The 23,535-nt window shown below is 37.3% G+C and overlaps 1 protein-coding gene across 3 annotated transcripts in view; it reads right to left on the reverse strand.

The window, feature by feature from the left end:
- Nucleotides 1-515: 515 nt before the first annotated feature.
- ergic1 (endoplasmic reticulum-golgi intermediate compartment 1) overlaps nucleotides 516-23,535 on the reverse strand; it is a 32,258-nt gene continuing 9,238 nt past the window's right edge. For 2 of the 3 annotated variants that reach the window (XM_067384793.1, XM_067384785.1), the window contains exons 2-10: nucleotides 20,500-20,561; nucleotides 19,256-19,328; nucleotides 15,441-15,535; nucleotides 10,027-10,151; nucleotides 9,759-9,863; nucleotides 9,616-9,676; nucleotides 7,408-7,508; nucleotides 5,906-6,028; nucleotides 516-5,828 (exon numbers count right to left, since the gene is read on the reverse strand). In XM_067384793.1, the coding sequence (XP_067240894.1) occupies nucleotides 5,721-5,828; nucleotides 5,906-6,028; nucleotides 7,408-7,508; nucleotides 9,616-9,676; nucleotides 9,759-9,863; nucleotides 10,027-10,151; nucleotides 15,441-15,535; nucleotides 19,256-19,305 (768 nt within the window). In that variant the 5' untranslated portion in view covers nucleotides 19,306-19,328; nucleotides 20,500-20,561 and the 3' untranslated portion in view covers nucleotides 516-5,720. Of the gene's footprint in view, nucleotides 5,829-5,905; nucleotides 6,029-7,407; nucleotides 7,509-9,615; nucleotides 9,677-9,758; nucleotides 9,864-10,026; nucleotides 10,152-15,440; nucleotides 15,536-19,255; nucleotides 19,329-20,087; nucleotides 20,415-20,499; nucleotides 20,562-23,535 lie in introns of those variants that run through there. The other variant, XM_067384801.1, reaches the window with a different exon arrangement.

A 23,535-nucleotide genomic window follows, 5' to 3' on the forward strand; every position in this document is an offset into this window, starting at 1 on the left:
AACTAAGGCTTTTAAATCCAAAGGCTTTCACATTTAGAAATATATTGATAACATGCCCTATGTTTACGTCACTTTTCTGAGCATTTCTATTTATTTTCCTCTAAATTATGCGATGATTGCTATCCGAGGATGTTTGCGGGATCTCTCTATCCTGATCCTGATCCTTTCAGCCAGAGCTACAGAGGGAGCTCATGAGAAGACAACAGGAGTTATGAGTTATACGAGTTAACCCAGATAGCACACGTACGTCTGCAAGACGTCTGTTAAAGATCACTTCATCTGGAAAGCATCTGCTGTTTACAAACATCTAATAGACGTCTTTAAGATGTCAGTTTTACATACATTCTAAATCATAAACATCTTAAAGACGTCTTCTAAACGTCTATTTGACATCTGACAGGATACGTCCTATAGACGTATTCCAGATGAGCAAACACCCTAAATAATACGTCTTCCAGACGTAAACACGCACATCAAATAGACGTCTCCGAGATGTACGTGTGCTATCAGGGAACCGGAGTGTGAATCTGTGAAAGATATGCATTTGTCAGGAATCAACAGGCATGGAAGAGACAGATAAATCATTAAACCAAATAAATACACGATTATAATAACATAAGAATTGTCTTCATTCCTCAAGCAGTCTCTGATATTTTCCATAAACGTGTGTATTTATTATCGCAGTGGTTAACATAAGAAGCCTTTAGCATCGCATATATGACAGTGGAAACGCGACTGACTCTGGCACGCACGACACATTAGGAGTAAAATATCACATCGCTTTGGTGCATCAGTGACAGGTGAAGTACAGACAGCGGGTTGTTCAGGATGATCTAGTCATGCAGCAGCACTTTTGTGGAAGGTCAGTAAAGCAAAGAGCAATTAAGGACAGAAAAACTGTTTATTGTATTGTGATATTATTAACTAAGAATGTAGTAAACAAATGTTGTCCCTGAACACCGTAACGACATCTCTCAGAAAGATTTGCAACTTTACAAAGTAAACAATGATCCAAAAAACACTTGGCCTCTTCGCTAATTAGCACACAAAATACCATTGGTATGCTACTTCCGCCGCCTTACCGGAAGTTGTACCCGCACGTTCTCTTTTACAGTAGCGCCCCGCGGAAACTTTTTTTTTTTTTTTTTTTTTTTTTTTTTATTGATATCTAAGGACAAAAATTACAGATCAAAAAATTTAACAACAATAGAAATATAGGCAAATACAAAAACAATAAGGAAACAAACGAGAAAATAAATAAATATATGAACAATGGAGAAAACAAACAAACAAAAAATAAAAAATAAAAATAAATAAAAAAAATAAATAAACCCTATGAGCCAGAGGTAATATAACTTAAATTATACTGAAAAAAGAAGAGAAGGGTCCTTTTTTTTTTTTTTTTTTCCCTTTTCCTTTTTTCCTTTCCCTTTCCTTCTTCTTTGAACATCATAAAAAGGCATAAATATTATACTTTGTGCACAACGAATTGGACTTTAGGGCTTTGACATTGCTGGAAGAGGAAATAGTGCCCAAATAACATTTCAAATCTTGACAAAAAATAATAAAAAGAGGTTTAAGAGACAAAAATTTACACTTATGTATAAAAAACTTGGCAAGAAAAATAAATAGATTTACAAGAAAGTATTTGTCTTTTAGATTTTTATCGGAGTTATATAAACCAAATAATACATCCTTAAATGTCAAAGAAAAATTTTCAAAAAAAGAAGCATGTATAAATAAACAAAATTTCTTCCAAAAAATAGCTACATGAACACACTCCCAGAAAAGGTGAGGGATAGACTCATCTTCCGCCCCACAAAAAGAGCATAGAGAATCCTTCTCAGGAAACATTTTTTGGATATAAAGATTGACAGGGTAGAAACGGTATAACAACTTAAATGAAACCTCTTTAACCTTATTAGTGATTAAGCGCCCCGCGGAAACAGGTGGATAGAGTCTGGGAACGTGACGTCGGTCGCGCATTGCATTCTGGGACATTAGGTCACGGACAGTACAGTAGAGACCGGGAAATAGTGGAGGAAGATGTTAAAATTAATATTATACAGTTAAAAACATATTAGAATGACGTAGTTTGCCTAGCTCTATACGAGTATATGGAAGTTCATTTTAAACATTTTAAATATATAAGCCTGTAGCCTATATTACATTATCATATAGCTATTCTGTAATATTAAGAGTTTTAAAAACAATAAAATAATTACAGCACAATTTAATTGCCTCAAGCAACTCATGCATTTAATTTATTGCCAAAATTTAATATGTGAATTATCAAAAAAATAAAATTTAGCGTTGTCAGGCTTTTATTTGTGCTTAATGGATAAAACAACGGAGGTTTATGGCTGCTGTAAATCTTACCTGCCACAAGATGGCACTGTTTTCAACACTGTTGAAACGTTTAGAGAAAAGCTTGAAAGATTTAAGAGGCTTCATTTCTCCATCCCTACTCAATAGGCCTTTTTGCAAATGTTTCAATCGAATTTATCTGTTTTAGAAAGCGTTTACTCATTTTGAGCTTGTTTTCTATTGCATAACCTGATATTGCTGAGTTCAACATGTTCCTGGGTCAACATTTTTGTTGATCCTGGAACAACATTCAAATCAACCAATCAGATTTCAGGGACAAGTTTACAGATTATGTCAAGTTTAGGCTTAAAATCATGAATTGGTGCTTCTACATCAGTGTTATTCATCTATCGTTTCCCTCTGATTTTTGGGATAACTTTTGGGTAGGCTTAGGTTTAGGGGTAGGAATAGGGTTAAGGTTAAATTTTCAGACTAGAATGTTGTTCCAGGATCAACAAAATACTTTGACCCAGGAACGCATCTAGTTCAGCAATATCAGGACGTGCTTTTCTATCTGTAATTATGTGTGGAAAAAGCAGCAAATTAAAGGATAGTTCACCCAAAAATGAAAATTATCCCATGATTCAAGCCATCCTAGGTGTATATGACTATCTTCTTTCAGACGAACACAATCTGATATATATTTAAAAATATTGTTAGTCCTCCAAGGTTTATAATGGTTGTGAATGGGGGAGCTGCATTTTGAAGTAAAAAATAATGCATCCATCCATAAAAAAAAGTAATCCATACGACTCCCGAGGCATTCTGAAGCATTTTTGTAAGAAAAATATCCATATTTAAAACTTTATAAATTCAAATAACTAGCTTCCGGCCATGAGATTATGTGGTTTTTATGATCAATTAACACTGCTTTTGTCATTTTTTACAAGATGGACAAATTTTGTCACCAAAAAGTCATTCAGTTTAACCAAAGTTTCTGTTTTACCGAATGACGATATTTTCAAACAATGCTTAACAGGCTGATATCTAACAATAAGACAATCAAACATTTTATATTAAGTACAAGTTTTTAAAATATTCCAACATTTTCCATGTTTTATAGCGGTTGCACCGAATGACCTGATGTTTCGGGACATGCGTATGATCAAGTGAAAACATGAATTTATCAAATAGTTAAGAGAGAGTTAGTTACTTTGCTTCACGACCATGTGGTCCTTTGCAGGTGTCTGAATGATGTCACATGATATTGATCACATGACTTGATCCAAAATGGTCCCTTTATATCGGTTACTCCGAATGACATCAATGAAATTCATTTTTATGGACATTCTTTCTCATAACAAAGCAACGACTTCTACACATAATTTTAACACCATTTTACACTATGTTGATATATGATGTTATAAAATCATGCCAGAATAAAAAATATATACATTTATTACATTTTAAGATATTTTAATCACAAATGTAATGGCTGGATTTGGACGGTTAAACCGAATGACCTTTTGACACTTCAAAATCTTTAAAATACCTTTATATGTAGCAAATAATTAAAACCTTTTGGATTCAATAAAAGAGATCTAGTTCTGCTACCTTACATACTTTGGATGTCATATCTTTGTTTTTTATTATTATTATTAAAGCCTTTGGACAAAAAAATGACCCGTCATGTCATTGAACCATGCACCTTTTTTGAATTTCAGACAGGTGGTTTCTGTTCACTCCCATTATAAAGCTTAGGGTAATCAGGGTGATTATTAATATAACTGATTGTGTTCATCAGAAAGAAGAAAGTCATATAGGATGGCTTGAGGGCGAGTAAATCATGTTGTAATTTTCATTTTAAAGTGAACTACTTCTTTAATAAACCAATTAAGAAAACAAAAGTCTTGTTACATGGCACCATAATGTTTATTTTGATTCTTTTTCAACATTATGGTACACCTTTATTAACATCATGAAGAAAAAAACCCCAAAACACTAACCAAAATTTTGAAAAGACATACAAACACAAACAACAAAGAAACTGGCTGTTGCTGTGGTTTAATCTAACCATCATGGTAAACAGAGACAGAAAACAGTGGAGTAGCCCAGAAGATGATCAAATCAGGCTAGATATCTGCTAACATGGCAACTCAACAGGGCTTGTTTGATTAAAACGGGTTTTAAAAGAAGCTGAAATCGTTTGTGGCCTCACTGAGGGAACTGAAAACACACTTCTGTTGGTTGGCATGTCAACAGCGCATCACATATCTGAAACCGCACTTTTGTTTTGAACGGCCAGTGTAACCGGTTCAACCAGAATTACACTGACAGGAAACCTTTCACAGCAGGGAACGCTTGACAAGACGTAAACAACACGTTTCCAGCACAATCTCCAAAACAATAAAAGGTTAAACATTAAACCATACAGATTGAGGAAATAAAAGTATCATTAAGCCACAGTGTACCTTTATAAACCAACATAAACTTAAAAAAAAAAACATTCCTTCAAGAGTCTTTAATAAAAACATTCATAATTTCCCTTCAATGAAACACTTTAAGAGAGATCAGAAACTCAAATACAGGCCTACAATCAGAGTTCAAGATCACCAAAGACGAGCTGAGATCACACACCAAATTAAAACTGCTTAAACATGTACAGGGTCATCTCATGAAATCCCGAATAAAGAAATACAATCCAATTTCAACAATATTAAAATCATTTGCAATGCATTTTCATGATAATAAAATATATTTAACCCCAAATTCATCTGGATAGTTATTCCCTTCATTCTTCATTATGATTCTTATTAGTGTAATGCAGTACAATTATTTAAATCTGCACATATTAAAGGTAACAAACACTACCATGAAGTGTAAACACAAGATAAATAACACATGACTGACTGACTGTATGATGTAATAAGAACTGGGGAAAATACATGAAAATACATCACACAATGCACCAATGTTTTATAATGTAATTTTTTGGCCATTTATGTAAATTTAAATGTATTTTGAATGGCCTGATCACGTCAAGCAGTCCCTACAATCAGCTCAATTCTCTTTTAGTGTTCTGTTTAATCATTAGAACAGATCAAAGTGACACTATGCCTCTTATATAACACTACACACTCACGTCTGTGAATGAGAAAACCCTGGAGAAACAGGTTCTTTCCGCACAGCTCCATCAACACACGGCTGCGTTTGTGAATTCAGTATGGCAATGAAATGAGAAAAACCCCTACAACAAAGAAAAAAAAATGAAATCCCTGTCGTTGATTGTAAAGCAGTCTGAATCTGAATGAGAAATGAAGATAGAGTCTTCCAGTTGTGGCTAGTGTAGGAGGGTGTGAGCAGACGTTTGGCTGGCTTAAATAAAAGACGTGACTGATGGATGTGAGCACAGCTCATGACATTTTCCCGATCTGGATTTTCTTCCAGGCTTCGGAGGCTGTGAATATGCAGGAGTCGATGATGCCGGCCACTGTGAACGTCCCACCGATGATAGCGCAAATCTGACGACAGGCAGAGTCGATATATAAATCATTCAATCATTCAAAAGAGAGAGAGGTACATATGGACAGCGACTCACAGTAGTGATGAAGCGGTAGAAAGGCTGTCTCCTCTCGGTGTATTTGACTGTGATTGGACTCAGGTCATAGCGAAACCAGATGGCCGGGATGATGCGGCCCGTATGGCTGTACGCCACATACTCCTAGAAAACATCAAAATCTTCAGATATATCTGGCCTCACCACAACACCTTTGGCCTAAAGCAATAAGTTTAATTAGAATGATGTATAAAATATGCCTAGTTATTGTTTTTGATGCATGTAACCTTAATAAATAGGGTTATGACACCAAAAGTTACTAGATTAACTCTCTTAAATTTTAAATATTGTTAGACAAATAAACAGGATGTAATAAAATAGGAACAAATAATCAAATTATGAGTAATATCACAAATAAATACAACAGAACAAACATATAAATGAAAAACGGTGCTTTTCAAGTTTTTCATATAGATTTAAACGGGAGATTTTCAGGTAGCATACAGAAATCTAATGTATAGCTAACTATATAACTATATATTTATTAAACTTTATTAAAGTTAATCAATCAGTTATAGATGCATAAATAATGTTTTGAAATGTTGAAAATATAAAAAACGTTAAATACTGTTATTTTAAATTATTAAAAAAATGAAAAGACACTTTAAATGTGAAATTAAACCCGCCAGTAGGTGGCAGCGAATGTCATTGAGATTCAACCGATTCATTCAAACGGCTGATTCATTCAGGAAGTGTTGCTCAGAGACGCAAAACAATTCTGTGGAACTATTTTTGTTGGTGAAATAGAGCGAAACAAGCGATTTGGTGTCTTAAATGTAAGTCACTTGATATTAAGTTAATAAAATCAATATCACATTTGTAATCATGCTGATATTTGGAGAAAAACGGCGTTCTTTGTTTAATATTAGTTAACTATATTAAATTATATAAATATGAAAGATATATAGGATCATTTTTGTCCCTTATCTTGAATTATGGGTCATTCTAAAAGCATTTTAATAGACTAAATCACGCAGTGAAAGCGTACACTATAAATATGCACACGCACTAGTCTAACCTACTAGACTACGTCACGTAGAGCATGCGTGCTCTCAATGAGTGTGTTTGTGTTTGGTTTTTGTAAAGTGAGGGACATACTCGATAATTTCAGATTTTTAAAACAACAATTACGATATCATAGACGATATATATCCTACAGCACTGGCCTGATCGCGCAAGTGACCGTTCCGTCTACTGTCCCGAGCGTCGTTCACACTGGCCCCGGGCCATCGGGCAGTCCTTCCTGTCGAGCCCTGCTACAGTCATACTCGGGAGTACAATTTCTCAGTAGGTTTACACCCTCTGAATAGGAACAACCTGACTTCATATGAACAGGCGGTCACGAACACACACACACAACATCGCCAGCTGTCAGTGCATATGTGCCATAAGAGGTGATAAAAGCTTGATGGTGCTTCATAAAACACAGACATAATTCATCCAGCGCTCATATATTTAGACTTCACACAACCTTCTCAGATTACCTTGTTTGCCACGGTGTACTGGTAGGAAAACCTCTGCTTCCCTCCCAGATCCTCGTAAACTGTAGGGACGATCTTGAGAATGTAATCGTGAGACGCTAAAGCTGAAGAAAGACAAATGCATTGCTTTATTTCTGAGGAAGTTACACATTGATACAGTGTTTTTGTCAGTTTAATGTCCTAGAGTGACGTAGTGCTTCTCTCCTGTTTCTACAGTCTATTTATGTGCTGTTTTGTAATACGATCAGTGTGACTTGTGTTCGGTGGGACGCTTGTAAGCACTGCACCTCGATGGCTCTCAGAGTCTACAAACGGACGAACGTATGCAGTGCCTGCAGCAGTAATCTGGCATTAACAATAATCTGTGCTCATACTTAAGGGTTTGAACAAAGTCAGAACTCAGAGTATTGCATTTTGGCATGTTACTTGCCCTGCAACACTTGGATATGAATGACGCCTCATATTGTATGGCTATGAGGAGTCTTAGGGCTAAATGTTTGGTAAAATATTTGGTACAACTGTGTTAATGCCCGTTCACACCAGAACTATAACTATAATGTTTTAATAATTATGACCCATGCTGGCAAAATGAGTCAGAATGCAGTCAAAATTGAGGTTTTCACAAAAATGAGTTCATTAAGCCCTCGTCTAGCGATCCTAATGCTCCAAATAGCAATTAAACATCTAAAAGTATCTTTATTTGTACATTTTCTGAGGAGTATTTGTACGTTTTCCCCCACCACCACCAAAATAAACAATCATCATAGAAGAGGTATAATCAAGTCAATGTACATATGCATTTTCAATATCAAATATAGTTGCAAGCAGCAATTAACAGTGCACTTGAAGCTTTAAGGCCTTTAAACACTTGCGTAAAAACATGTTTTATTTAGCAAGCATGTAACCACTTAGATCACTTTACAGCCAGTTTACCCTAGGTAATACATGGTTTTCAGAGCTTTTTAACAGTTATAGCGCCACCTATGCTTGTTTAGAATCATATGTCGCATGTGCTCACCTATTTTCGTAAAGTTTTGAGTTTTTGTTTAGGATTTATAGGCTTTTGAGTGTATTTTGCCATGCCCATTTTGTAAATGACCCTGTTATACGCACTGGTTTGATTCCAATCGGGCAAAAAACCTGGGCCTAGTTCACAAAAGTAGTTTTTTTTACATAATTATGAATATTTAATGAACGATTTGATTGACAGCAGTGGTTCTTGAGGCAAAGTTGTTCAGCATGAGGAGATCTATCAAATGATATGAATATTGTATGTAAGTGTGAAACACCACGTGATTACAGAGGTGTAAAACATCAAGTTTCGTTCTGATCGCCCTCTGTTAACCTTGTCTAAGTGCTCAAAATTCATTGGCCGATGACGGCCATGTTTTTCAAGATACACCAGTGTCCTCATAGACACCTTGGACCAAGTCACTACATGCCCATTTTCAAGTCAATCAGACAAATGGTTGCGTAGTTATAGCTGTTTAAGTTTTTTTCATGTCATAGCACCACCAAGTGTCCAATTGCCACAATTATTTTACTTTGACCAAAGACTGAGCCAATACGTATGTGTACCAAGTTTGGTGAAAATATCTCATTCCGTTCAAGAGTTATAGTCATTTTAGTCACTTTGAACGTTTTGGCACCCCTTAGCATCCATGAATAGAAATTTCAACTTTTTTTTGGTAACTTTTGATATTCAGACTCCAGAGAATCTTTCTGCAGTGGTTTGCTTCCAATCGGGCAAAAAACCTAGGACTAGTTTGCAAGAGTAAGTTTTGGACAAAATTTGAAATTGCGGAAATTTTACGGGATATACGTTTTGTCCGTCTTGAGCCAAGGATTCCTATGATAAATGGTCTAGGAGTTATGAGCAGTTTCATGGTTTTTATTGCTGTAGCGCCACCTTTTGGCCAATCAGGGTCGTACCACGTCAGTCTCTCCCCAAATTCAGACCTATCATCTGGCCAAGTTTCAAGTCTGTAGGCCTTATGGTTTGGTCTGCATGATCAATTTTACGGCAGAAGAAAATTAATAAAAATCCTTACAATTACAATAGGGTTTTAGCACTACGTGCTTGAACGGCTAAAAATAATTGCATCATGTCATTGACCCACACTAGGCTAAATGTTTCCTTTGCTTACATCTTACAGCTGTGTGTCTTTAGAGTACAAAGCTAGAATGAAGAAAGTTCACAAAAAGACATACCATTGGACTGAAGTCTGTTGGCTCCACCTAACGCATTAAACGCCCCCTGGACATGCTGTACCTGCAATTGAGAGATATGACAATGACTGATTTTACATTGTCCTCTATTTATTCTTGACTGCATGACGGACAGACTGCCCAACCTGAAGCTTCTCCCCAAAGGCCAGTTTGTGGATGACGTGGGTCATATCAGGGCTCGTGGGCTGAGCGGTCGCACTGTGTGTCGACACATGAAAGTTTCCTGGAACCTGCAGAAAACAAGTTATCAAACGGGCAAACACATCAGATGCAATCCTCAAGGAAATGAATGACACATTATATGGCTTCTAGTCTTACGATGAGCTGTTTCACAGGAAACATTCAACACCCAACAAGAAGAAAAGAGTTCAAGTGACGTCAAGCATCTCTTACTTTATTAATACTGAACTCCCCTTCGAAGCGGCATCCGTGGCCATTGTTAAGAGGCACCTTCATTGAATTCTCTATGTGGCCCACTTCATGCCGCCCCATCTCATCCTGGATGTCCAAACCCACCACTGCATACATGCAAAGATAGAGGCAGAACAGAGAAAAGAGATACAGATAATTGGCGAGGAATTATTTAATTTACATTGTACAAAAGGACACTTTTTCAACAACATTACCAGTGATGAAGATGAACAGTGGTCCGAAAAAGTACAGGGACACTTAAGACATTAAAAAGCATACATTTTATTGCATTTGACAAAAAAAAAATAAAAAAAAAATACAGGAATTAACTTGATGCACTGACTTTTAATCAACTGATTTTTTAGTGGATGTGGAAATACTTATTTTGACTCATATTTTTTGAGATTCCACTAACTCTTGTAATAACATTCAGGCATTTTTAAGTTTGACTTAAGTGTCCAAATACTTTCAGGATGTTAATTAAAAAGGAAAAGTGCATCTAAAACAATTCCTGGTAGATGTGAACACTTTCTAATCTGCATGAAGCTGGAAAAACAGTGAACTCAACACCATACAAGAAGAAAATAGACTGGTGTTTAAGGTCATGGCGGGTTTGAATGACATTTGAGAGTTATTTTCAGTGATTGAGTCAGTTCCTCTGAGTGTATGGCAGTGGTCTCAAACTCAATTGCTGGAGGGCCACAGCTCTGCACAGTTTTGCTCCAACCCTAATCAAACACACCTGATCCAGTTAATCAAAGTCTTCAGGATTACTAGAAACTTCCAAGCAGGTGTGAGTTGGAGCTGGTTGGAGCTAAACTGTGCAGAGCTGTGGCCCTCCAGGAATGGAGTTTGAGACCACTGGTGTATGGCTTTACTTCTCTGACATCTTTATGACCCTATTTACACTTGGTGTTAAGATGTGTTTTGGTCGATTGGATCACAAGTAGATGATGCTAAATACAGGTGTAAACGGGGTGTAAAACGTTTTGAGCTTGTCCCCTTTCGACCACTTCCAGAGGTACTTGACCGGATTGCTTTCGTAGTGTAGACGCTCATGTGGTCCACCTACTATCCATCTACTGACATAATGCGTAAACATTATGGGAAGCACTCTAGCCAGATGGGATTTAAACTTTGTCGGCTCAAGACCCAAGTCTGGTTTGAAGATGAAAAATGTACCAAGCGTTCGGCCATTCTTGAGGCTGTCAGAGCAGAAACGAAAGCTGATGCTCTCTGTGTTTTTCCATCATCTCTAGTCACGTTCATATGTAAATTGCATGAGCTTATTTCATCCATTAGATCAAAAGATCTGAAATGTACCCACCCATAGACCCTCCCCTTGACGAAATCAGGACAGAAGTGGACAAAGAGATGGATTAAAACACCAGGTGTAAACGGTTCTCGTCTACTTGTGATCTGATCGGCCAAACTACATTTGGATGTAAACAGGGTCTGTAGTGTTTTTTGGATCTTGACAGTAATTGGCCAAGTTATTTTTAGGTGAACTATCCCAAAACAAGTTCTTGATGCAATAAAAATCATTTGACAACTGTTTATTTGACCTTTCACAGCTAAGAAATAAAAAACCCAGACGTAGCAGATCTTCTGACGCTGTGGTTGTAAGTTTATGCCAAGAGAATCTGTTGCCCAATGCTATTTTAAGACTGACTTCCTAAATGGGTGAGAAAGCCACACTGGCTCTTTACTTTTATGACAACAGGTGTGATTACGATTCATGATCTCAAAAGTGCAAAAAATAAAGGCTAGCCAGAAACGGAAGGGAGGAATGATTCCATTGAAAGTTTTCCAAAGCGTTGTACAATTTCCAGTGAACTGAACAACTGACGTTGTTTGGGCCACTCATTACCGATCAAGGATTTAAAGCCTTGAACCATGACATCTTCAGCTTAGACTCAATCCAGTAAACTACAACCACTCATTAAGGAGTAAATGTGCGAATGGAAACAATTAATTGCCTTTTTAAGCACAATTTGACGTGACCAGAATACTAAAGGTCTTGCATGGTTTTCTCAGCAAGCGCAGAAAGGAAAAAACATCCACATTTTCCACATAAACACACAAGTGTTGAAAAGTGACGTTGTAAAGGAGGGAACGATGTGTAAACTAATTTAACACAGTAATACTAACAATATGGAAAAAAAAACTTAGTTTTATGGAAAACATCCTTTTCCAAGGATGACATGATATCATATGACATGTAAAATCAATTATCAGTTACTACGGAACAAATTGAATGTCTTATTATGACTACAGATTAATTAATACAATGCGCTATTATTCCACTTATAGTCAGCCTTTTCATCTGGAAGACAAAGTGAGCAAAAAGGCCAGTAAATAGCCACCAGGCAACTAACCACAGTACCTTAGCAACCACTCAAAAGTACATTTCAATGTCCTAGCAACCACCCTAAACACCTTAGCGGGCGACATTTTCATGGGAAATACCCATTCACACGTTCTTCAGAAAAGGTAAAACTCGACATCTACTTGTGTTTCTGAAGGCCTTTTTGAAAACAGTAAATTAGGTCATTATTCAGATCACAGTGAGGCTTGTCTTCATGACTCATAACAAGGGCAGAAAAACTTGGGTTTCAGTCACATATGCCCCATTTAAAAGAAAAACGTCTTCCATAATAGGCAAAACTTCTATTTCTCACCCATGAGAACGGCTCAAGATGTTGTTCCGAACATAGTTTGGCCTTTGTGTAATGTGTGTGAAACAGCTGGTTGCAAATGTCTTTCCAAACATTTGAAGATCTGCCCAAAAGTGACATCAGAGGTGACCACAATTCCTCTGAGGGTGCTGACATTCAGAAACAAAATCCTTAAGTCACTTTACAAACAAATGTTCAGATTTTTTGGACAAAAAAGCAGCAAGGCATATGTTGGTTTAACTGCTGTTATGTTGGCTTAACTGCTTCTATGCTGATTTATCTGCTTCTATTTTGGTTTATCTGCTTCTTTGGCTTGACTGCTTATACGTTGATGTAATTGCTTCTATTTAGGCTTAACTGCTGCTTCTACGTTGGTTTAACTTCTGTTTTTACATTGGCTTAACTTCTGTTTTTACATTGGCTTAACTTCTGTTTTTACATTGGCTTAACTACTGCTTCTAGGCTGGTTCAACTGCTGCTTCTACGCTGGTTCAACTGCTGCTTCTACGCTGGTTCAACTGCTGCTTCTACGCTGGTTCAACTGCTGCTTCTACGCTGGTTCAACTGCTGCTTCTACGCTGGTTCAACTGCTGCTTCTACGCTGGTTCAACTGCTGCTTCTACGCTGGTTCAACTGCTGCTTCTACGCTGGTTCAACTGCTGCTTCTACGCTGGTTCAACTGCTGCTTCTACGCTGGTTCAACTGCTGCTTCTACGCTGGTTCAACTGCTGCTTCTACGCTGGTTCAACTGCTGCTTCTACGCTGGTTCAACTGCTGCTTCTACGCTGGTTCAACTGCTGCTTCTACGCTGGTTCAACTGCTGCTTCTACGCTGGTTCAACTGCTGCTTCTACGTTGGTTCAACTGCTGCTTCTACGTTGGTTCAACTGCTGCTTCTACGCTGGTTCAACTGCTGCTTCTACGTTGGTTCAACTGCTGCTTCTAGGCTGGTTCAACTGCTGCTTCTAGGCTGGTTCAACTGCTGCTTCTACGTTGGTTCAACTGCTGCTTCTACGCTGGTTCAACTGCTGCTTCTACGCTGGTTCAACTGCTGCTTCTACGCTGGTTCAACTGCTGCTTCTACGTTGGTTCAACTGCTGCTTCTACGTTGGTTCAACTGCTGCTTCTACGCTGGTTCAACTGCTGCTTCTACGCTGGTTCAACTGCTGCTTCTACGCTGGTTCAACTGCTGCTTCTACGCTGGTTCAACTGCTGCTTCTACGCTGGTTCAACTGCTGCTTCTACGCTGGTTCAACTGCTGCTTCTACGCTGGTTCAACTGCTGCTTCTACGTTGGTTCAACTGCTGCTTCTACGTTGGTTCAACTGCTGCTTCTAGGCTGGTTCAACTGCTGCTTCTACGCTGGTTCAACTGCTGCTTCTACGCTGGTTCAACTGCTGCTTCTACGCTGGTTCAACTGCTGCTTCTACGTTGGTTCAACTGCTGCTTCTACGTTGGTTCAACTGCTGCTTCTACGTTGGTTCAACTGCTGCTTCTACGCTGGTTCAACTGCTGCTTCTACGTTGGTTCAACTGCTGCTTCTACGTTGGTTCAACTGCTGCTTCTACGTTGGTTCAACTGCTGCTTCTAGGCTGGTTCAACTGCTGCTTCTACGTTGGTTCAACTGCTGCTTCTAGGCTGGTTCAACTGCTGCTTCTACGTTGGTTCAACTGCTGCTTCTACGTTGGTTCAACTGCTGCTTCTACGTTGGTTCAACTGCTGCTTCTACGTTGGTTCAACTGCTGCTTCTACGTTGGTTCAACTGCTGCTTCTACGTTGGTTCAACTGCTGCTTCTAGGCTGGTTCAACTGCTGCTTCTACGCTGGTTTATCTGCTTCTATTGTTCTCCACATTCGTAAGTTGCTTTGGATAAAAGTATCTGCTAAATGATTAAATGTAAATTCTGAGTGAAACTCATCATTGGATCCATTGTTCTATGATCCTAAATAAGGGCTTAATAATACAGCTAAAAATCTCAATATTTGTCATCTCTCAATATGTGTAATTGCTGAGACCTTGTGTGATAAGCTATAAAATTATATTTTTTCCCAATTTATTTTGGCAAAACAGCCACCTTCAAAATATTTAACTAAAAGCTGGTTAAATACAATAAATTACCACTCTTCACTAAATGAACACAAGGAAGAATATTTAACCATTTTAGTATGCACCAGCATAACAGTACAGCCTACCTAATAAAAAAAATCAATGTGATATTTACAATGTTGCTTAATTTTATTTCCCCAGCAGTCATTTGATCACCCAGCTCTAATCCAAATAACTAGTGACTATCTATTAACTCACAATAGGAAACAAAGTCATGTGACGCAAACATGACATATCAAGCATTATTTGACAAATCCTTATGCAGATGCATTACCAAATATAAAACGTTATTTCCTCATACGCTTGCTCACGTATGATTTCCCGTTGAGTTTCAAAACAGCGTGTCTAATTGAGGGAAAGGTCTATCCTAATCCCCATGTGAGAAAACACACAATACATGTCTCAAACCGAGACTTTCATGTGTGGGAGGCCATCATCGTTTCCCATCATAATCTACGTCAGCAAATTAAGATCACATACCAACAGTAAACTCACTGCTCTAACGCTCAAAAAAACAACAACACTCATATCAGCAAAAGATGATGATGTGACACACATGTGGATGGAAAAACATCATTCAGAAGAGTATTTATGTATTTTATGTATATACTCACAATCACAGTGTAAGTTTGGCAAACTGATGTTTAAACTCACATCTATCTTCCCCCCACTGTCCTTATCAGGGTCATCCACATACAGTTCATTTACTCTGTAAAACACACATGAAAATAAACATGCATTAAATTTAGTTCTGACAAGCATTAGCCATCTGTAAAGGTCGTCTGCTAAAATTAAATATCCAAGCTTAGCAGTAAAATGCCAAAATTGCATTTTTCGTTTCCTCACTTCCCCCAGTGAAGACGTGAAAGAGGTTGACAAACAGACACAAGTCTATGTCCTGTGTCAAACTGAGGTTAAACAGTGTGATTGCAGTCAAAAACATCTCAAGATACATTTTACTAAGTGGTCTAACCAGCAATAAAAAAAACGACTACAAGTTAAACATGGTCATGAATATCCTAACCCGTTCTTGAAGTTGAACCATTTGAAGAAACAAGCCACTTTTTCCATGTCATAAAAAGCTCAAAACATAAGATATTTTTAAGAATGATCTCTGTGACATTTCCCTATTTTATAACTTTCTTGTCACTTCATCAAAATAGCTACACGTTGGTGGCACCACACTGACATTGATTGAGGATGGGAAAACGTTTTCAAATATTAACATTTTTAAACAGAAATGCTTATTTTAAACGATAATAACAAAACATTTAGGAATGAGACAAGTGTTGTTTCTCCCGAATTCTACAATAAAGAGCAGATGGTCTCAGGTCTCATTTGCTTCCATTTATTTTAGCAGTACAAAAACCGTCCGTCATGCTGCTTGATATTCCAAACTGATATTTATCATATTATTTTACTGCACTTTGTTACTCTTCTAGTTATTCCCCTATAGAGGCCAATGAATCTAAAGTCTCGCACATGTGCTGTTACTAAGGTGGATATGGGTAAGTTTAGACACAGGTTTGGTGGTATGGGTAGGTTTAAGGGTGGGTAAAGGTCAACAGTGTAATTATAGATGGAGGGATTTTTATATACAAGTACAGCCTAAAAACATACACCGATCAGGCATAACATTATGAGCAGCTTCCTAATATAAACAGCCCTGACCCGTCGAGGCATGGACCTCTCTAGACCCCTGAAGGTGTGCATCTATAGATGTTCCTGTAAGTTGCGAGGTGGATCCTCCATGGATCAGTCTTGTTTGTTCAGCACATCCCACAGATGCTCAATTGGATTGAGATCTGGGGAATTTGGAGGCCAAGTCAACACCTCAAACTCATTGTGCTCCTCAAACCATTCCTGAAACGTTTTTGCTCAGTTCTGATGCTCTCGTGCCCATTGTTGGCGCTGTTTGGCGGTGGACAGGGGTCAGCATGGGCACCCTGACTGGTCTAATATATCCACCCACTAACAGGTGCTGTGATCAAAGAGCTTAGAACCCAAGAGGCGACACTTTGATACTTTTTGGGTAACAGCCACTAGATGGCGCTCCGGTAGCGCGGCGGTGAAAATACTAACTGGACCATTGAATCCTTCACATCTTAAGCCCCCGGTATACTTCAGGTATCCCCGTGCGCGGACAGTCCACATGCAACAGCGCATGTGCAAGCAGTATAGAAGAGTCCACTAGGTGGCAATACACACAGTGTTCAGCCGTCGAAGAAGAGTGTGGAAAGACTGGGTTAAAAAAACTGTACTGCACGTGTCGAACGCGGTCATCCGTGCGCATCCGTGGTGTAGTACACTTTGAAAGTTTTGCGGATGTGATTGCGCGCGCAACGCGTCCGGGCGTGGAAAGCGAAGTATACCCGGGGATTTACGCACCCAAAATCAGCAAATTTCACTGCCAAATCAGAAGCGCAATAGAACAGTTTTTAAATTAAGTCTCCAGTAAATTGTATGAATTCTACAGTAAATGTTGTATTGTCTTATATATGCTTTATTTTACCAGTTGTGGAATCCAACCATTCAACCATCTGAGGTAACGTAGTTAGCCTACTTTATTGAGTATTTCCATTTTAAGCAACTTTACACGTTTATTAATAGTAAATTAATAATTAATAAATTTAAGATCATCATGTTTGCAGAGAACAATATATTTCAGACCTAGTGGAGTAATAATAATTTATCACTAGGTCTGAATTGAAATATACAGTACAGTCCAAAAGTTTGGAACCACTAAGATTTTTAATGTTTTTAAAATAAGTTTTGTCTGCTCACCAAGGCTACATTTATTTAATTACAAATACAGTAAAAAACAGTCATATTGTGAAATATTTTTACAATTTAAAATAACTGTGTACTATTTGAATATATTTGACAAAGTAATTTATTCCTGTGATCAAAGCTGAATTTTCAGCATCGTTACTCCAGTCTTCAGTGTCACATGATCCTTCAGAAATCATTCTGATATGCTGATTTGCTGCTCAAGAAACATTTATGATTATTTTCAGTGTTGAAAACAGTTGTGTACTTTTTTTTTTTCAGGATTCCTTGATGAATAGAAAGTTCAAAAGAACAGCATTTATCTGAAATACAAAGCTTCTGTAGCATTATACACTACCGTTCAAAAGTTTGGGGTCAGTAAGAATTTTTAATTTTATTTTTTTGAAAAGAAATTAAAGAAATGAATATTTTTATTCAGCAAGGATGCATTAAATCAATCAAAAGTGACAGTAAAGACATTTATAATGTTACAAAAGATTAGATTTCAGATAAACACTGTTCTTTTGAACTTTCTATTCATCAAATAATCCTGAAAAAAAATATATTGCACACAAATATTTTTTACAATTTCTTGATCAGCATATCAGAATGATTTCTGAAGGATCATGTGACACTGAAGACTGGAGTAACGATGCTGTAAATTCAGCTTTGATCACAGAAATAAATTACTTTGTGAAATATATTCAAATAGAAAACAGTTATTTTAAATTGTAATAATATTTCACAATATTACTGTTTTTTACTGTATTTTTAATTAAATAAATGCAGCTTTGGTGAGCAGACGAAACTTCTTTTAAAAACATTAAAAATCTTAGTGGTTCCAAACTTTTGGACTGTACTGTATATATATTGTACGTTTTAATGGATCACGCTACAAACATAACGATCTTATAATACATGAACAGAATCACATAATTCACACTTTTGCTTTAACGGACATTAGACAACACTGCTAAATCAAGCTATATTCATATTTATTGTCCAACATTCTCAATTTCTCTGATGAATGTCTATAATTTAATTTCATATGTTGGTAATAATTCAGTGTTTATAAGCCTTTTAAAGAATTTTAACCCAAACTGACTGGGTTTCTAGAGAGCAAAGGTTTTGTCAAAAAAGTGGAAGACTTAAACACAAAGTGTGTAAAATAAACCGTTAAAAAGGATTTGATGATCACTAGTGATAGTATTTTATTCTGTGTTGTCATCATTCAGGTTGGATTTCAGCTTTAATGTACTTTTTTTTTTAACAAAGCAGCCGATATTGCCATAGAAACTAGTGGACTGACGACTCGCTTTCACCCCAAAATGGCGTAAACGAAGGGCTTCGGTGTTGCAATGGAACGTTCTATTGAGTGTCGCTTCTTGTCAGTGTTTATTTTATGACATGATGAAGAGATCAGCTTCACCTGTCAGTGCTCATAATGTCATGCCTGATCGGTGTGTGTACACAATAAGTGCACTGTATTATATGAACAATTTAAATGTTGGTACATAGTAGTTAAAGACACTTGATATAAAGTGGGACACACCTTATTGTGTGTGTGTGTGTGTGTGTGTGTAAAAGTAGACCTTTTTTTCCTTCATTATAATCTTAGGACAGGCTTTTTTGATATAAACCCCACAACTTTCATACATACATTTCTGTAGCGATGAATCCCGTCAGTTCTGAGAGAAAGAGGAACAACATGAAGAGGCAGCAGCATATTGAAACTGAAGGGGTAAAAAAAGGTCAAGAAAACATTTGTTAGTTTTCAGAGAAACATCACTCTTTATTCACCCTTAAATTAACATTCTCAACTCATTAGCAGTGACGTCATTTCTCTCAATTATGTCTCACTATGCAAAATGATTTAATCTTGTGAAGTGTATATGAGGGCCGTAGCATAAGGCGATTAAACGTGCGTGACTTTATTGCTCTGGTTAACGTAATCGTTACCAAGTTCAACGTCTGATCAGATGAGTCAAAGCGAGAGGCTGGCCACATATTTACATGGAGACGGTCTCCAGTGACTCTGTCTGTGGTCACATGACTCTGTGGTTGACACGTCACTCTGAGTCTGGTTTGTTCCAGTTTACACAAGCTAATTGTTAGCTATAACACAAACAATAAGGCGTGTCACTATGACACATAGCTTCAACATGGGTTATATCACTCGTTCCACTTTAATGAAGATAATACTGCATTAACACTACGATTACATGTAAATTATTGATTTTCCTTTTAGTTAACTGTAGTTATGTTAACTAAAAAGCTTTAAAAACAGTTGATTGATGAGGTTGATTCAATCACACAGATAATGCATTGATTTTAGCTTCCCTTTCTTTTTTATTATATCCATACACAGTTGATTAAATCAAAGACACACTATTGATTTCCTGTTTTGTTAACTATAATAATCAAACTGAACAGATGTCATTGTTATCTAACTAAAAAGCCATGTGCGTTTCTTTCAAACCACTCATATTTACCCTTATTCACCGAACCGGTTTGGCAGCTAAATATTTCGGTTGCGTTCAGGGATGGTTTCAGCAAACATGACTAAACGTTAAATAATTGACTCGAGGCTAAAACAACAAAGGACAGAAGCACAATAATGAGAGCATCATGTCATCATGAGTCAAACGGCAACACCTTAGCATTACAAACATCCATCCTTTCGAATCACGAGGGAACTATGAGCCATTTATGCAGGACAACATTAGGAATCTACGACTGAGTCAGCAAAATGGTTTGGGAAAACACAAAGGAGGAATGCTGGTGGAAGCGGCAGATGAGCAACAGGCTGTAAAAGCCAGTGCCAGATGAAGCGAATTATTGGTTGATTGGAGTGGATGAGGGTCTATGATGGGAAATAGGCATTATATAAACATCAGAACTCACTGAAAGCACCGGTATACGTGGGCTGGGTGAGATCCTTAGGCACTTTCCTGTAGATATCGAACCTGGAAGGAAGAGAAAGAGAGGAACAGGGAAAAAAAGAAAGGTAAGCATTGTGTGGAAAGAGTGTGTGTGAAAGCACATTGTGTTCTCAGAGCATTACAGAGCAGTTCAGGAATGTGAAGCATGGGCCGAGATCCCAGACCAAACAGTCTGGAGTGACCCCCGCTTCTGGAGTCACACCTTACAATCACGACCCACATCTCTCAATACGGCAGGCTGTCAACATCCACTGAACACACATCAATCACAGAGACCACAGCCCAGGTCAGGGAAAGCAAACAAAGAGCATTTCACAACCACACACTTAAAAACTATGAGCTTGAATAGGACCCTTCAGACTATGAGCCTAGATATACAACACACTTTGATGTTGAAAGTATTACTTCTGTTTTAAGTAATTTGAAGTTTAAAGGGTTAGTTCACCCAAAAATGAGATCTGTCATTAATTCCGTTCCACACCCGTAAGACCTTCGTTCATCTTCAGAACACAAATTAAGATATTTTTGATGAAATCCGAGAGACTCATCCATAGACAGCAATATAATCAACACTTTCAAGTTCCAGAAAGGTACTAAAGACATTGTTAAAACAGTCATGTGACTGCAGTGGTTCAACCTTAAAGGGTTAGCTCACCCAAAAATAAAAATAATGTCATTAATTACTCACCCTCATGTCGTTCCACACCCGTAAGACCTTCATTAATCTTCAGAACACAAATTAAGATATTTTTGATGAAATCTGCATAGCCAGCAATGACATTTCCTCTCTCAAGATCCATTAATGTACTAAAAACATATTTAAATCAGGTCATGTGAGTACAGCGGTTCAATATTAATATCATAAAGCGGCGAGAATATTTTTGGTGCACCAAATAAACAAAATAACAACTTATTTAGTGATGGACGATTTCAAAACACTGTTTCAGGAAGCGTTATGAATCGAATCAGCTGTTCGGAGCGCCAAAGTCACGTGATTTCAGCAGTTTGACACGCGATCCGAATCATGATTCGACACAAAAGATTCATAACGGTCCGAAGCTTCCTGAAGCAGTGTTTTGAAATCGGCCATCACTATATAAGTCGTTATTTTGTTTTTTTGGCGCACCAAAAATATTCTCGTGGCTTTATAATATTAATATTGAACCACTGTACTCACATGACCTGATTTAAATATGTTTTTAGTACATTAATGGATCTTGAGAGAGGAAATGTCATTGCTCAGGCCTCACTGAGCCATCGGATTTCATCAAAAATATCTTAATTTGTGTTCTGAAGATGAACGAAGGTCTTACGGGTGTGGAACGACATGAGGGAGAGTAATTAATGACATTATTTTCATTTTTGGGTGAACGAACCCTTTAAAGTAGTTTTAAAGCTTTACATTTTTAAGGTAAAGTCTATCAGAAAAACAAGTGATAAACTAACATATCGCTAACAGAATTAACATGTTGCTAACATTGTTGATTTAACGATAGTCAGTGCAGTCAACGTGATGTTTCCGAATATTAATTGTCTTTTAAAACCCAACTGAACAAGGCCTTTTTTTAAATTTCAGTAATGAGAAAGACATTTTTATCTTCATGAATATAAACAGCAATAATAACTATAAAAAAGGTTTGTCAGTGTGAAGAAATTTGAAGTTTAAAGTAGTTTTAAAGCTTAATTTTTACAGCAAAGTCAATCAGAAAAACGTGATGAATTAACAAATTGCATGTTTTAGCCCGTTTCTAGCAAGAATTAGCACATTGCTAACATGTTTTAACATATTGCTAACCACATTGATAACATGTTTCTAACACTATGCTAACATGTTTTAAAATGTTGATAGCATGTTTCTAACATTTAACACAATGCTAAAATGTTTTGGCATATTTTAACATCAATTAACAGATTGCTAGCATGTTATATTACACATTGCTAGCATGTTTCTATCATGATTTAACATGAATTAGCACATTGCTAGCATGAATTAACACATTGCTTGTATGATTTAACACATTGTTAGCCGCCTGTTTTTAGCAGGTTTTAACATGTTGCTAACATAACTGATGATAAAACGTTGTTAACATGATTTACCACATTGCTAGCGTGTTCTAACATGAGTTAACATGTTGTTAAACCTTGCTAGCATGAATTAGCACATTGCTAATATTTTAGGATGTTGCTAACATGAGTTTACACATTGTTAACATCCCATTTCATGTACTTATGCACCATTGTATACTGTTTACACTGAAAATTTGAGTGAAATGTGACCAATATTACTACTGTGATTCACCCAGAAACTGGTTAAAAACATGATTTTTTTTTTTTTTTTTTTTTCAGTGTAGCTATTTGAGTTTAGCAAAAAAACATTTGCCATCAGTAGTAGACTGTGCTCTTATAATTCCTTACAGTTCAATGGCTCTTATGGATAAAACAGTACAGAAAACAATAAATCAATGCATGATATTTGTAATTCTATTAAATAAAGCAAGAGTTAATGCACAGCAAACGGTCAAAGTCATGCTTTTATTAACAGGAAAGAAACAATCCTCAGTTCATTTGAGACGACACCAAGAGAAGAAGCGAACGGTCCGTGTGTAATATAAGCCCCTTCAGGAATGCGTCCATTCCCTGACTTTTTAAGGAGCTCCCAAACAAAGCCAAACTATCCAGCCCAGAGTCTTGTGCCCTTTTTCGGCTCTGAAACCCTCACGGCTACATCAGCGCTGAGGTCCAACCCTCTGCCCTCAAAAACACTTGCATCTGTGAACATTTCTAGCAGTGAAATGACCCGATCTGACGCAATGCTGGAGGGGGGAGAGGGGCTGATTTCCTGTCGATGCAGACGCCCTGCTGTTTCTCTGCTCTACACCAACCATACAGTTCACCATGTTCTGACAGAAGCGCTCACAGGATGTAGAAGGTAACCCTATTGTGTGAAACACAGAAGGACACGCTGTTCTTAAACCGCACTGACGTCTTCACTCACAGA

The sequence above is a fragment of the Chanodichthys erythropterus genome, chromosome 1 (genome assembly GCF_024489055.1).
Source record: "Chanodichthys erythropterus isolate Z2021 chromosome 1, ASM2448905v1, whole genome shotgun sequence".
Lineage (NCBI taxonomy): Eukaryota > Metazoa > Chordata > Actinopteri > Cypriniformes > Xenocyprididae > Chanodichthys > Chanodichthys erythropterus.